This window comes from Dendrobates tinctorius, unplaced genomic scaffold (assembly GCF_039654945.1).
Source record: "Dendrobates tinctorius isolate UK_male_01 unplaced genomic scaffold, ASM3965494v1 ptg000062l, whole genome shotgun sequence".
NCBI classification, from domain to species: Eukaryota; Metazoa; Chordata; class Amphibia; order Anura; family Dendrobatidae; genus Dendrobates; species Dendrobates tinctorius.
The window spans coordinates 7,202,676-7,215,466 of record NW_027361730.1 but is presented as its reverse complement, the minus strand read 5'-3'; the positions used below and the strand labels follow the sequence as shown (position 1 = coordinate 7,215,466).

Below are 12,791 nucleotides of genomic sequence, written 5' to 3'. Positions count from 1 at the left end.
TGGCAACATCTGTTTTATCAAGTCAACCTATCTGGACTCAGTTTCTGCAGTAATCTCATTCAACAGACCGTTGTGGAGCGGTATCAATTCTCAATCCAACTTCTATAAGATCTGTTGATGGCGTCATCAGTGGATGAAAAACCTCTTTATGAGACCATCCTTTTTTTTACCGAGCCTGTGGAACTTTGTATAGGAATGCTGCACTTGGAGAATATTCCGCTCTATGTGCTATGAGGTCTGTCTCAACCTCTGTTTCTAGGTCTGCCATGGCTGCGAAAACACAAGCCTGTCTTGGATTGGAAATGTGGAGAAGTACTCCTATGGGGCAGGAGGGGCTCGAGAGTTCTCTAGCGCATTCTTTCTGTTCGATCTGTGGCTTATCCATTTAATTTACCTGGATTGTCTGCTGCATATTAGATGTACACTGATATCTTTGACAAAAAGGGAGCTGAGACACTACCACCTAATAGGCTGTATTATTGCCCTATCAACCTTCTTTTCCTCCATGAGGCCAAATCTACCCCTTATCTCATTCTGAGACTCAAGTCATCTCCCAGAATATTAAAGATAAGCTTGCCAGGAGATTTATCTGGAAGGCTTCCTCGCTGGCTGGAGCAGGATTATTCTTTGTAAAGAAAAAGGACTGTTCCCTGTATCGATTATGACTTATGATTTAAGAATAAATATGCTTTGCGTCTCATTTTCAAGTTGTTTGATAATTTCAAAGGTTCCAGAGTGTTGACGAAACTCTAGCTTCGGGGTGTGTAACCTGATCCGTATATGTCAGGGTGATGAATGGAAGACCGACTTTAACACCCGCTATGGCCATTATGAGTATTGTGTAATGTCGATTGGACTCTGCAGTGCCCCAGCAGTCTTTCAAGAACTGGTGAATGACACCTTCCAGGACCTCCTCTGCACATTTTCCCAAATTATGTGTGTGTTCTCCCCAGATCTACCTTCACACCGGAGGGATGTTAGCCAGGTTCTGCAGAGATTAAGGAAGAACCATCTGCACGCCAAGTATGAAAAGTGTGTCTTCGAGCAGACTTCACTTCCATTTCTTGGGTACATCATCTCTGAGATCAGCCTGAAAAAGGATCCTGAGAAGTTGTCCACCATCTTGAAGTGGCCCCGTCCTGATGGTCTGAAAGCTATCCAGCAGTTTCTCAGATTTGCGTATTTTGTCCTCTCAGATTGCTCCTATTTCTGCCCAGACCCACAGAGGGGCCAACCCTAAGTTATGAACTCCAGAGGCATAGAATGGCTTTGTGTCTTTAAAACAGGCATTCTCCTCAATTCCTGTATTGCATCGACCAGACAATAATAAGCAGTTCTTTTTAGAAGTTAATGCTTCTCAGGTTCCAGAGTTATTTGGTTGTTCCTTGACCCACCTACCACTACAGTTGGGTACTTGGTCGATGTTGGGACAGTAACCCACCCTCTGAGCCATGAAGGGATGGCAGGCATGATAAGCAGTGTGAAATGGTTCTGCTCCTCCTCCTGATCCTCTTCCTCCTGTGCCACCACCTCATTCATTATGGCCTGAATTATTTTTTGCTGCAGGCATAAAAGAGTTATAACAATACTGATAATTGCATCATAAGTGCTGGCCATATTGGTGAAATATTCTAAGCAGTGCAACATGGTACAAGTCTCACATGGAGGCTCACTCATTGGTGATGAAATGGTGCTCTGCAGAGCAACTTGTACCTGCATGATGCAGTTGAAATTCCTTTATGCCTGCTGCTTGCATAGTCTCGCCAGAATATACATGGTAGAGTTTCACCTTGCTGGTACATTGCATATCAGCTGGTGAGCGGCATGCAGAAGTAACACTGCAGAGCAGACAGGAGAGCAGCAGCAGGGTGAGATCGCCAAAAGTGCACACACACTGCCCGCACTTTCAGCAGCAGCGCCGACATGTGTCGGTAGTTTTTCAGAAAGCTCTGCACCACCAGGTTCAGCACATGTTCCAGGCAAGGGATGTGTGTCAAACTGGCTAGGCCTGGAGATTTTACTTTTTTGCAGTTATCACACACCAGCAGGCTGAGTTTGAGGTTCACCGGCACCAACCACTCATCTATCTGCAGTTTTATCCCCATTTCATAGCTCCTGCACGTTGTTGGATTTGTCCCCCAAACAGAGGAGTTTAAGAACAGCCTGCTGTTATTTCCCCCTGGCTGTGTGCAAGTTGATGATGCAGATCTTCCTATGAAAGAATGAAGAGGAGGTGAAGGAAGCAGAGAAGCAGGAGGAGGAAACCTGGATAGAGAAATGTCCAGCAATCCTAGTTGGTGTTAGGACATGAGCTAGTCCGCCTTGTTAGCAGCACATTCCATGAAGAAATGGCACACCAGGGAGCTATTTTGAGCTGTCTATGGTGCGCTGATTTCAGCGACGTGGTGGGCAGTAACAGCCGACATACAGACTAGAGGCCGCCCACTGTGTCTTTGCAACCTGCTCTCTCTTTTGCTGTGCTGCTGTGGCAGCGTAGCCACATCCTCTTCCTCCAATCTGTGCACATCACTAGGATGGACTTTGCTCCATGAGGGATCTTTGACCTCATTATCACCCATATCATCTTTCATCAATTCCGCAACCCTGCCCTCCTTGCCAATCTGCACACTACAGAAAGATGCTGCAGTTGGGGACTGAGTTTCATCTTCATCTGAAATGTCCTGTGGTAGTCCACTGACCATGTGCACTAGCCCTCACACATACTCATCCTCCAACATAACAAGTTGTTGGGCATCAGTGCACTCAGTCTCTTCCACATCTGAGGCAGAGCTAGGTGGAAGGACCATGGAACCTCAGTGTCATGATCCATGCTGGATCAGGACTGATAAAAAGCACAGGTAACCTTTTTTTTCTTAAGCTGTGCTTAAGTTGGTTTTTGCCCCCAGTGGCCATTAGGATTATTGCACTGTGGTGTCGTTTGTTCTAAGTTTGCCCCTGGTGGTGGTGAGCGTCATTGCACTCTTGTTTCTTTAGTTAAGTGCACATGATTATAATGCAGGTGTGATTGCTCTGGCTGCTATAAAAGAGTCACAGGTGTTGCAATTAGTGTTGGTGATAGTGTTCATTTCAACCATCCTTGGTGAAGGAAGGAACTGGAGAACATTCCTTGCAGCACTGTCTTAGCCCTGGTGTGGAAGGAGTCATAGGGGATTTCCTTGTAGCTCTGACAGAGCTTGGTGGCAGCGATTCTGGCGGAGAGCTGCATTCTGGTGGTGGACGCTGTTGCCAGGAGCAAGTGCAACAGAGTAAAGCTAAGTGGTGTTTCCCTGTTTGTGTTTTTACTTAGTGTGTAATAGTACAGCGGTGGGGCCAGTGCCTGCGCCACCCAGCTCCCTAGTAAGGGATAGGTGTAGGGTGTGCTAGGGCGACAGGTTCCTGAGCGGCACACGGTGTGGAACCGGCATAGGGAATGTTAGGAGTGTTAGGGACACTGACTCAGGGGAGTGCAGGAGGTCTCCACATCCCCTCTCCCTATTGCAGGGCCCACCGTTGTAACTGTTTCCCCTTTCCCCGTGTCTTGTTGTTTTAGTTACCGGCCTGCGGGCTGTGTCACACAGGACAGTATCATGCGCCGCGTCTTGTTGTTTTAGTTACCGGCCTGCAGGTCGCGTCACACAGGATGGGTCATCGTGACACTCAGCCAGCAGGGTCATCAAAAAAGGAGAAGAGACTGCTGCATGACTTGGGGCTCAGACTGCTTGACTGATTTGCAAGGGGGTCAGGTGGAAGTCAGATGACCATGGTCCTCAATTGTCAACTGTTCACTTTCTGCAGTAGACTGTGTGGAAGATAATGCGAAGGAGCTGGAGGCACTCTCAGCTATCCAATCTAACACCTTTTCAACATCGTGCAACCTTACCATTCAGGCAGTGGTATGCGGGTGTACGAAATGAGCATAACATCCTGTTGCCTGCATACACCATAGGAAGGTGTTGTATTTGGGAACATAGCGGGTACAGAATGGCCACATCCTCTCCCTGCATCAGCTATACCGTCACCACCATCAACAGCTACACCAGCACCACTACAGCCATGTCCATGTCCACAATTGGATGCTCCCCTCATTTTTGGAAATGGCCATTCTAAACACTACTTGCAAAGAGATGGTGGAAGAGTAGATTTATTTATTTGTAACAGTACTAGAAAACACACAGCGCTCCTGAAAAATTATTTTTTTGTTCCTATAAATGGTAACTAGACTGCTGATGCCAATTGTTTTTTTCCCAGACTACTAAAAAAGACACACTAGTCCAGAAAAAAAATGTTTGTGCCTAGAAATGGCAATGAAATGGATAAATAATTGGCATTATTTCCCAGAATACTAAAAAACACACACTAGTCCAGAAAAATCATTTTTTGCGCCTTGAAATTGCAACTAACAAATAACAAAAGCAACGAGAATCGCCTTATCGTGGCTGCTGGTTACAATTTAACTGGCCAATTTATATGCTATGCATTCTCAATTTTTCCTATTTTCTAAGGAGTAATGCAATTCATATTTCATATATTTCATGATTTCATACTAAAGCGCTACAGAGTGCAACTTTATTTGTTAGAAATTGCAACTAGACAACTGATGTGTTATTTATTTCCCAGACTACTAAAAAACTCACACTAGTCTAGAAAAATTATGTTTTGGGCCTAGAAATTGCAAAAAGATGAATGATGCCAATTATTTTTCTCCCACACTACTAAACAACACAGATTAGTCCAGAAAAATAATTTTTGGGACCTAGAAATGGCAAAGAGACGATTGACGCCAATTATTTATTTCTCAAAGTACTAGATCTAGAAATCACACAGTGGCTTAAAGGACAGTACTTTTACAGATATGTGGATTTCAAATAAACCAATTTTTTTTAAATATTTGTTGATGTACATGCCGATTATCTAAATATTTTTTCTATAGTAAAGCATCCAATATTCTCTACCAATAACTATAGAGTGTTTTTCAGATTATATCCAGTTGCCATTCTTAATAAATATAATAGACATCCTTCTTTATTTTCATAGGACCAATTAACTAGCCATCACATTCTACTGGACTGCAAGGTCTGTATTAAGCATGTGATTGTTTGCCATATTTTCATGGATCTGTGCTCTATTACACTCTGTTACACATCAGTACACAGTAATCAGGAGCAGCGTGTGCCAAGCATATTCATGTGAATCTTTCAGCATTCAGTTTGCATTTCCAATAGTGTGGTAGTTGAAGAATTGATGGATAGTAAAGTAGTTGTTGCTCTCCTGCACAGTGAACATGTGTATGGACTGTACTTGAATATTATGATCTTCTAATGTCTGATTTATTTCCAGAAAATAATCATAAATGAAACAAAAGCTTAAATTTTAAAGGTTTCCGTTGTGTCCTGTATTGAGAAGTTATATAGTCATGAGAAAAACTAAATAATCCACATGACAAATTACACCCCATCTTTTCTTATTTAGCAGAAACTAGGCCAAAATGCATAAGAGCTGTGTTTGAAATATTAAGTAGAGTTAGGCTGGTTTCACATTAGCGCTTTTTAAGCGCACGCACGGCCGGGGGTAGCTCCGCCCCCGAGCCGGCTCTCTGCCCGGCGTGCCCGCCCCTTGCTTGTAGCGCCGCCTCCTAGCGGACAGCGGCGCCTGCGATCGGCGCACCCTATCTTTAGCATAGGGTGCGCAGATCGTGCGCAGGCCGTGCGCTAGTTGCGCTTTGACCTGCGCTGCGCACTTTTGACGGTGCGCCGTGCGCGCCAAAATCGAACTTTTTAGCACATACACAGATACATAATGCTACACCCAACACAAACATTCATCACAGTGCACACACCATAACTACGCATCCATCCAAACAAAATTTTTTTTCTTCCCACAGTCTTCAGAATCCGGTGCCCGCACTAGAGTGACTCCCAGGACATCCCAGGGTCGTCAAGGTGATGCATCTGTTGGTCGGCAAACGGTAAGTAACCCTATTTGGATAATTGTTTAAATGAACATCATGTGTTTGAATAGAATGTAATTTTTTGTTTTTTGTTTTGTTTTTTATCTTCACAGGTTTCACAGCGTGCTCTCCGGAGACATCTGGAGGAGGGTGTCATGATCGATACTGATGAACTCATCCGAGAGGTGGAAAACCGGGAGCCGCTGTGGAACATGGCAAACCGTCTACACGCCGACCAACCAACCACCCGACGGCTCTGGGATGAGGTCTGTTCTTCAGTTATTGAGAACTGGGAGGAACTCAATGCGAGGGCCAGGGATTTTGTGCGTAAGTATAACAACTTCAGTAACTTATATTCCAGCATGTGAAGTGTTGAATACTAAACCCATTTTTTTTTTTTTTTGCTTCACAGGTGAAAGGGTTATCACACGGTGGCGGTCGCTCCGGGATCGCTTCAAGAGGGACTACAACAAGAAGATGCAGACCCCGAGTGGATCGGGAGGATGCCGGGGACCCCAGTACAAGAACTACAAAGCCCTGGCGTTCCTGCGATCAACAATGGTGTGCAGAAGGTAAATATTCCCCAAACCATTTCTGTAGTAGAAATGTTTAACCAAAATTTTTTTTTCAGCAGACTTAAATTAAATATCAATATTTTTAATATACATTTTTTCTCCTTTATTTTAGCACCATCTGCAGCACTCGGGAGTCTGCATCAGAGTTGCGTCCCTCTGGAGTGATCCCTAGTGAGACCGCCCCCGGTGACCACATCGAGGTATCCGACCCCTCTGTACCTACCCTCTTGTCTCATCCCTCTATCCCCTCCACCAGCACTGGAGCAGCAGGGCAGACTTCATCACATGAAGCTGCTGGTGACGACTTGTTCCCTGTTCCCCACCCCTCAGACACTGCCGCAACATCTCGACCAACTTTTGGTTCTGGCCGGCAGCGTCTGAGGAGTCAGGAAAGGATGACCTTGTCTGACTGTTTGAGTCTAAACTCATCTGTCCAGCATGGTTTCCACACTTATGGAGAACGGTTATCTTCTGGGTTGACCATGATCAATCAAAGTATCATGGAACTCAGAAGATACATGGAACAGATGAATTTAGAATCAAACCAGACACCGAGACATACCTTTTTTCAATCTGTTGTCCAGCAAATGGAAGGTTTACGTACTCACCAGCAGATGCGTGTGATGCAAGCCTGTCAGAATGCTCTAGTGGAAGTACTTGCTGAAGCATCCCATCCTCCCCCTGTCCATCCTCCCCCTGTCCATCCTCCCCCTGTCCATCCTCCCTCTGTCCATCCTTCCCCTGTCTATCCTTCCACAGTCCATCCTTCCCCCGTCCATCCTTCCACCACCATCCATCATACAGCCGTCCCTCCTCCTACCACTCCCTCTCCTTTCTCTAGTTCCCCATTCCATTCTTCCCAGTACCTTCCTTCCCCATTGCATTATACCCCAATGCCCTCACCATACCCACCCCCACATACACCTTCAATGTACCCACAAACCTTGTCTGTCCATCCACTCCCGTCCCAACCACATGTGTTAAACCCCCCTTCCACTTCTGGTCCTCACCAACTCCCTCCCCAGTCCCCTAGCCCCCCCCTCGATGTGGTCAACCTTGTTAACCCCTCCAATACTATCTCCACCCAACATTATCACACTTTGTAATGTTTTTTCTGTTATCCAAAAACATACCAAAAAAAAAAAAAAAATTTACAAAAAAGGTAATATATACCCAAAAAAAAAAGTTACAAAAAAGGTAATATATACCAAAAAAAAGTTACAAAAATGGTTTAAGATACCAAAAAAATTTAAAAAAACAACAAAAAAATACAGTTATTACAAATTCAGAAATAAACTGTTTTTTTTTCAAAAAACTTTATTGTGATGTTTCTTTTTTGCTTCTTTCTTTGGAAATATTCAAATTACACCAGTGGTGTAAAAGGTAAACACAACACTTGGTAACACAACACTTGGTAACACAACACACAACACTGGGTAATATTTCACAGTACACCGGTGGTGTACAAGGTACAAAAAAACAACACTTGGTAGCACAACATTTGGTACCCAACACTTGTGAACTTTTCAAAGTGTAAAACGCTTGGTACACAACACTTGGTAGCATTTGTAAGTGTAAAACAAGGCTAGGTACACAACACTTGGTAAAACTTTACGCTTGGTACCCAACAATTGGTAACACTGCAAAGTGTAAAACTTAAAAAAAAAAAAAAACTTGGTAAACCAAATCACATGGTAACACAATGCTTGGGAAAACCAAACACTTGGTAAAATTTCAGATAAAAAAAAAAAGCTTACTCACAATAACATTTCAAAGTGTAAAACGCTTGGTACACAACACTTGGTAACATTTGTAAGTGTAAAACAACGCTAGGTACACAACACTTGGTAAAACTTTATGCTTGGTACCCAACAATTGGCAACACTGCAAAGTGTAAAACTTAAAAAAAAAAAAATAAAATTTGGTACACCAAATAACATGGTAACACAATGCTTGGGAAAGCCAAACACTTGGTAAAATTTCAGATAAAAAAAAAAAAAAAAAAGGTTACTCACAATTGGTATGAAGAAAATTATATCATGTCATCTTGTCAGTCCACTTGTCCCTCTGGTGTCACAAAATAGTCTGCAAAGGTGTCCCTCATTCTTGCCACTGAGCCAGTACTCTGAAAAGTTTGCTGCTCATAATCCCACGAGGTGGTTTCAGACAGATTTTCATCGATGGAAACTGGTTCCTCTGAAAGGACAAAATTGTGGAGGATTTCACAGGCCTTCACCACCTCATCCACAGTCTCTGTTTTCATTTTCATGGCCGTTAACAGGACTCTCCATTTGGCAGTTAAAATTCCAAACGCACACTCTACCACTCTGCGCGCTCTGGTTAACCGATAGTTATAGATTCTTTTCCGGTGTGTTAATCCACGACTACCATATGGTTTGAGTAGGTGTTTAGAAAGCTGAAAAGCATCGTCGCCAACGCACACAAAAGGCATTGGTGGGCCTGTTGTTCCAGGGAGTGGTCTTGGAGGTGGGAAGTCAAAATTGTCTCCATACAAGCGACGGCCCATGGTGGACATCTTGAATACCTGAGAGTCATTAGAACGACCGTATGCACCAATGTCCACGGCAATGAATTTGCAGTTTGCATCCGAAATGGCCATAAGCACAATAGAAAAGTATTTCTTATAGTTGTAAAACTGTGAACCAGATCCCATGGGTTTCACAATCCTGATATGCTTGCCATCCACGGCACTGATGCAGTTTGGAAACTGGCAGATTTCTCGGCCATCTCCAGCCACCTCTCCTATGTTGGCTCTGGGATGTATTCCTCCTGTAGAGAATCCCACAATGCCAGGCAGGTCTGTTGTATAATTCCAGCAATAGTGGAAATCCCAATCTGGAACTGGAAATGGAGGGAGGTGAAGGATTCTCCAGTTGCCAGGAATCTGTTAAAAAAAGGGAAAAAAAGTAAAATTAATACAAACTACAAGCCATAACATAACAATAAAATCCTGCAGAATCTGAAACATTTTAAAAGGTAGATAACTTACCGAAGGGTCACCATCAAACGCTCCGCTGGTGATATAGAAAACCGCATGTAGGTGTCCCTTCTCCGGATTTGTTCTCCAACACGATCCACCAATATCTCAAAGAATTCCAGCCGCATGCGCACGTAGTTGAAGAACTTGTCCGGATTATCCCTGAATTCCAGGTACAGTGTGGAAAAAACGCCACGGGTGAACCTCTGCACATTAATGGGATGAATCCACTGGCGCCGTCTCATACGCAGGATTCGCAATCTTCTTTTCTCCCTCTGGAGAGCAATAATTGCCAACCGATTCAAGTGAAGATCCAATTCCACACAGAAGCTGTCAATACTTGCAATAACTCCTTCCAGACTCGCACTAAATCCTTCCATCGCTGCCACTAGCTCTAAAACCTTTCAAAGAAATTGTATCACAACACCCTAGATATATTTCTCCCTAGTTTCCAGTATCCAATCACATTTGGGAGCATTCTACAAGAGCGAATCATATTTGGGAGCATCCCATTTTGGAGGTGTGGAAAAACGGATCCGCAAGAAAACAGATCCAACGGATGTACAAAACGGATGTCAACGGATGGAACGGATACGTTTTGTTGAGGATCCGCACTAAAATTGGTATAGCGGATCCTTAAAAAAACGGATCCGTTCCATCAGCTGGCATCCGTTTTGTTCATTTTTTGCGGATCCGCCATTTTCAAATTTTGGCAGATTTTAACTGATGGCAAAAAACTGAAGTGTGAAAGAGGCCTTAGTGTGCAGTGCAAGGGGAGGCTATATTTTGGTGCATTCAACTCTGTTGGTTATTAGGCTGCCTTATAAGGCTCCCTGATAGCTGCATTGCTGTTTGCACACTGCTGTGCAAACTGCTTTTTTAAAAGCAAAAATACTTTTCATCCTCTTTTTTGCCCAGTTACCAAGCATTCATTTTTCCACACTTTTGTGTGCAGCAGTCCTGCTTATAAGGCCGGGGTCACACTGGCGAGGAATACGGCCGAGTGAGAGGCGCTAAAAGCACGCATTAGACACGGACCAATGATTCTCTATGGGGTCCCTTGCACCAGCCGTATACTGATTACACACGGACCACACATGTGACTTGCGAGAAATACGCACCCGGTGTCTTTTAGCAAAGCCGACAATTCAGTGCGCTATACAGTAAACTCACACTGACAGGTTTAATAAAGAAACGAAAGAATAGATATAGACACATAGAATACATATATATATATATATATGTATAAATATATATGCATTCTATGTGTCTATATCTATTCTTTGGTTTCTGTTAGAAACCCTGTCATAGGGCTCCATTATATGTCCATTTTGCAAGCCTGCGAGAAAATCTCGCTATACGGATGCCATACGGATTACATACGGATGCTTACATGCGCAAAATACGCGACCACACCTTGATTACGGATGACATATGGAGCACTGTTTAGGGGCCATTCATCCGTATTACGCATGTAAAATACTGACCATATTTTGCGTCGGTTAGTGTGACCCCGGCCTTAGGCTGCCTGCTGCTTGGGACTCTGTCACAAATTTAGTTTTTTATTTTTATATATTTCCATCAAACTCCCCCTTCATCTACCCCATAAATTTTTTTGTATGTGCCAACAATTTTTTGTTTAATTTTCTTTTCATAAACTTATCATTATATAGTTCATATTTTTTCCATATGTGCCTCCTTTATCTATAAGCCGCACTATACATATATGCTTGTCCTATTTGATGATACTCACACTAAGGAGACGCTACGCTGCCTTGCTTGTTACCCTGATAACCGCTATACTCATTTAGTTTAATAACATAATCCCTGATTCTGCGCAGTGTGCACATAATGACAGTGTGACATCACTTCCGGTCATGAGGTCTCACAATCCAAGGAGACGCTACCTTGCCTGTCACCCTGAAAACCGCCATACACATTCAGTTCAATAGCACAGTCCTTGAGCATGCGCAGTGTAAGCATAATCATAGTGCGACGTCACTTCCGGTTTGGGGGCTCCACTTCCGGCCGCACGCTGCCACCAGGTACTTGCATAAAAACCGCTCAATGCTGAGAGCAGAGATATGTCGCCATTGCAGCCAGGCACGGGAGCGCTGCTTTACAGCAACATAACACCAGGTATTGTACACACAGCTACCTTCAAAGCAGCGCTACTTGAGAGCGCTATTTCATAACGGTGTATCATTGGGCATTATGTATACTGTGGACAGCGCTTGTGTTGTCCTACCAAGCAGCGCTATTTTTTAACCATATATGGCTACCTTATTTTGTATATATATCTTGTCTGCATATTCTGGGTAATAACAATATACTGCCCATTATTAGGACGGCGCAGCTATATCATAGCAACTTGCTACATCCCCCTTATGCAGTATATATAGATGGCCTGCAACAGAACTTTTTATTACAAGGACAACACGATAATGACATAATATTTAGCCATTGCACATATAAATCAGCTTTAAGCTAACTATGGTTTTGACAATTCCTTTCAGCCACCTTTCTTGGGCTATTTTATTGGGAGTTCTATTCTTCCCTCTGCACCTTATGCAAAGATCCAACTCTGGATACAGGTAATCCCTTCTCTCCTATTCAACTCAGTATGGTGCTAGTTTACTAGGCTTCTTTTCATATTGTTATATCCATGTTTACTATGTACCATCATAATGTATATATGTGTATGTTTTTATCACTGTGATATACTGGGATAATGCAATTCTAGGATGTATTAACAGAAGCATACAGTCTAGATCACGTGAAGTCATTATTTCCCTCTACTCCTCTTTGGTCAGACCTCATCTGGAATATTGTGTCCAATTTTGGGCACCACATTTTAAAAAAGACATCAACAAACTGGAGCAAGTTCAGAAAAGAGCGACCAGAATGGTGACCGGTCTGCAAACCCTGTCTTATGAGGAAAGGTTGCAGGATTTGGGAATGTTTAGTTTGCAAAAGAGAAGACTGAGAGGAGACTTAATAGCTGTCTACAAATATCTAAAGGGCTGTCACATTGTAGAAGGATCAACTTTATTCTCATTTGCACAAGGAAAGACTAGAAGCAATGGGATGAAACTGAATGGGAGGAGACACAGATTAGATATTAGAAAAAACTTTTTGACAGTTAGAGTGATCAATGAGTGGAACAGGCTGCCACGAGAAGTGGTGAGTTCTCCTTCAATGGAAGTCTTCAAACAGAGGCTGGACAGACATCTGACTGGGATGATTTAGCGAATCCTGCTTTGAGCAGGGG

The 12,791-nt window shown here is 43.3% G+C and overlaps 1 protein-coding gene across 1 annotated transcript; it reads left to right on the top strand.

Moving 5' to 3' along the window:
• The first annotated feature begins 844 nt into the window (after positions 1 to 844).
• Positions 845 to 7,628, top strand: LOC141092860 (uncharacterized). The gene is made up of 3 exons (XM_073579174.1): positions 845 to 1,145; positions 6,360 to 6,519; positions 6,635 to 7,628. The coding sequence occupies exons 1-3, from the start codon at positions 845 to 847 to the stop codon at positions 7,626 to 7,628; spliced, it is 1,455 nt and encodes a 484-aa protein (XP_073435275.1).
• Positions 7,629 to 12,791: the final 5,163 nt, after the last annotated feature.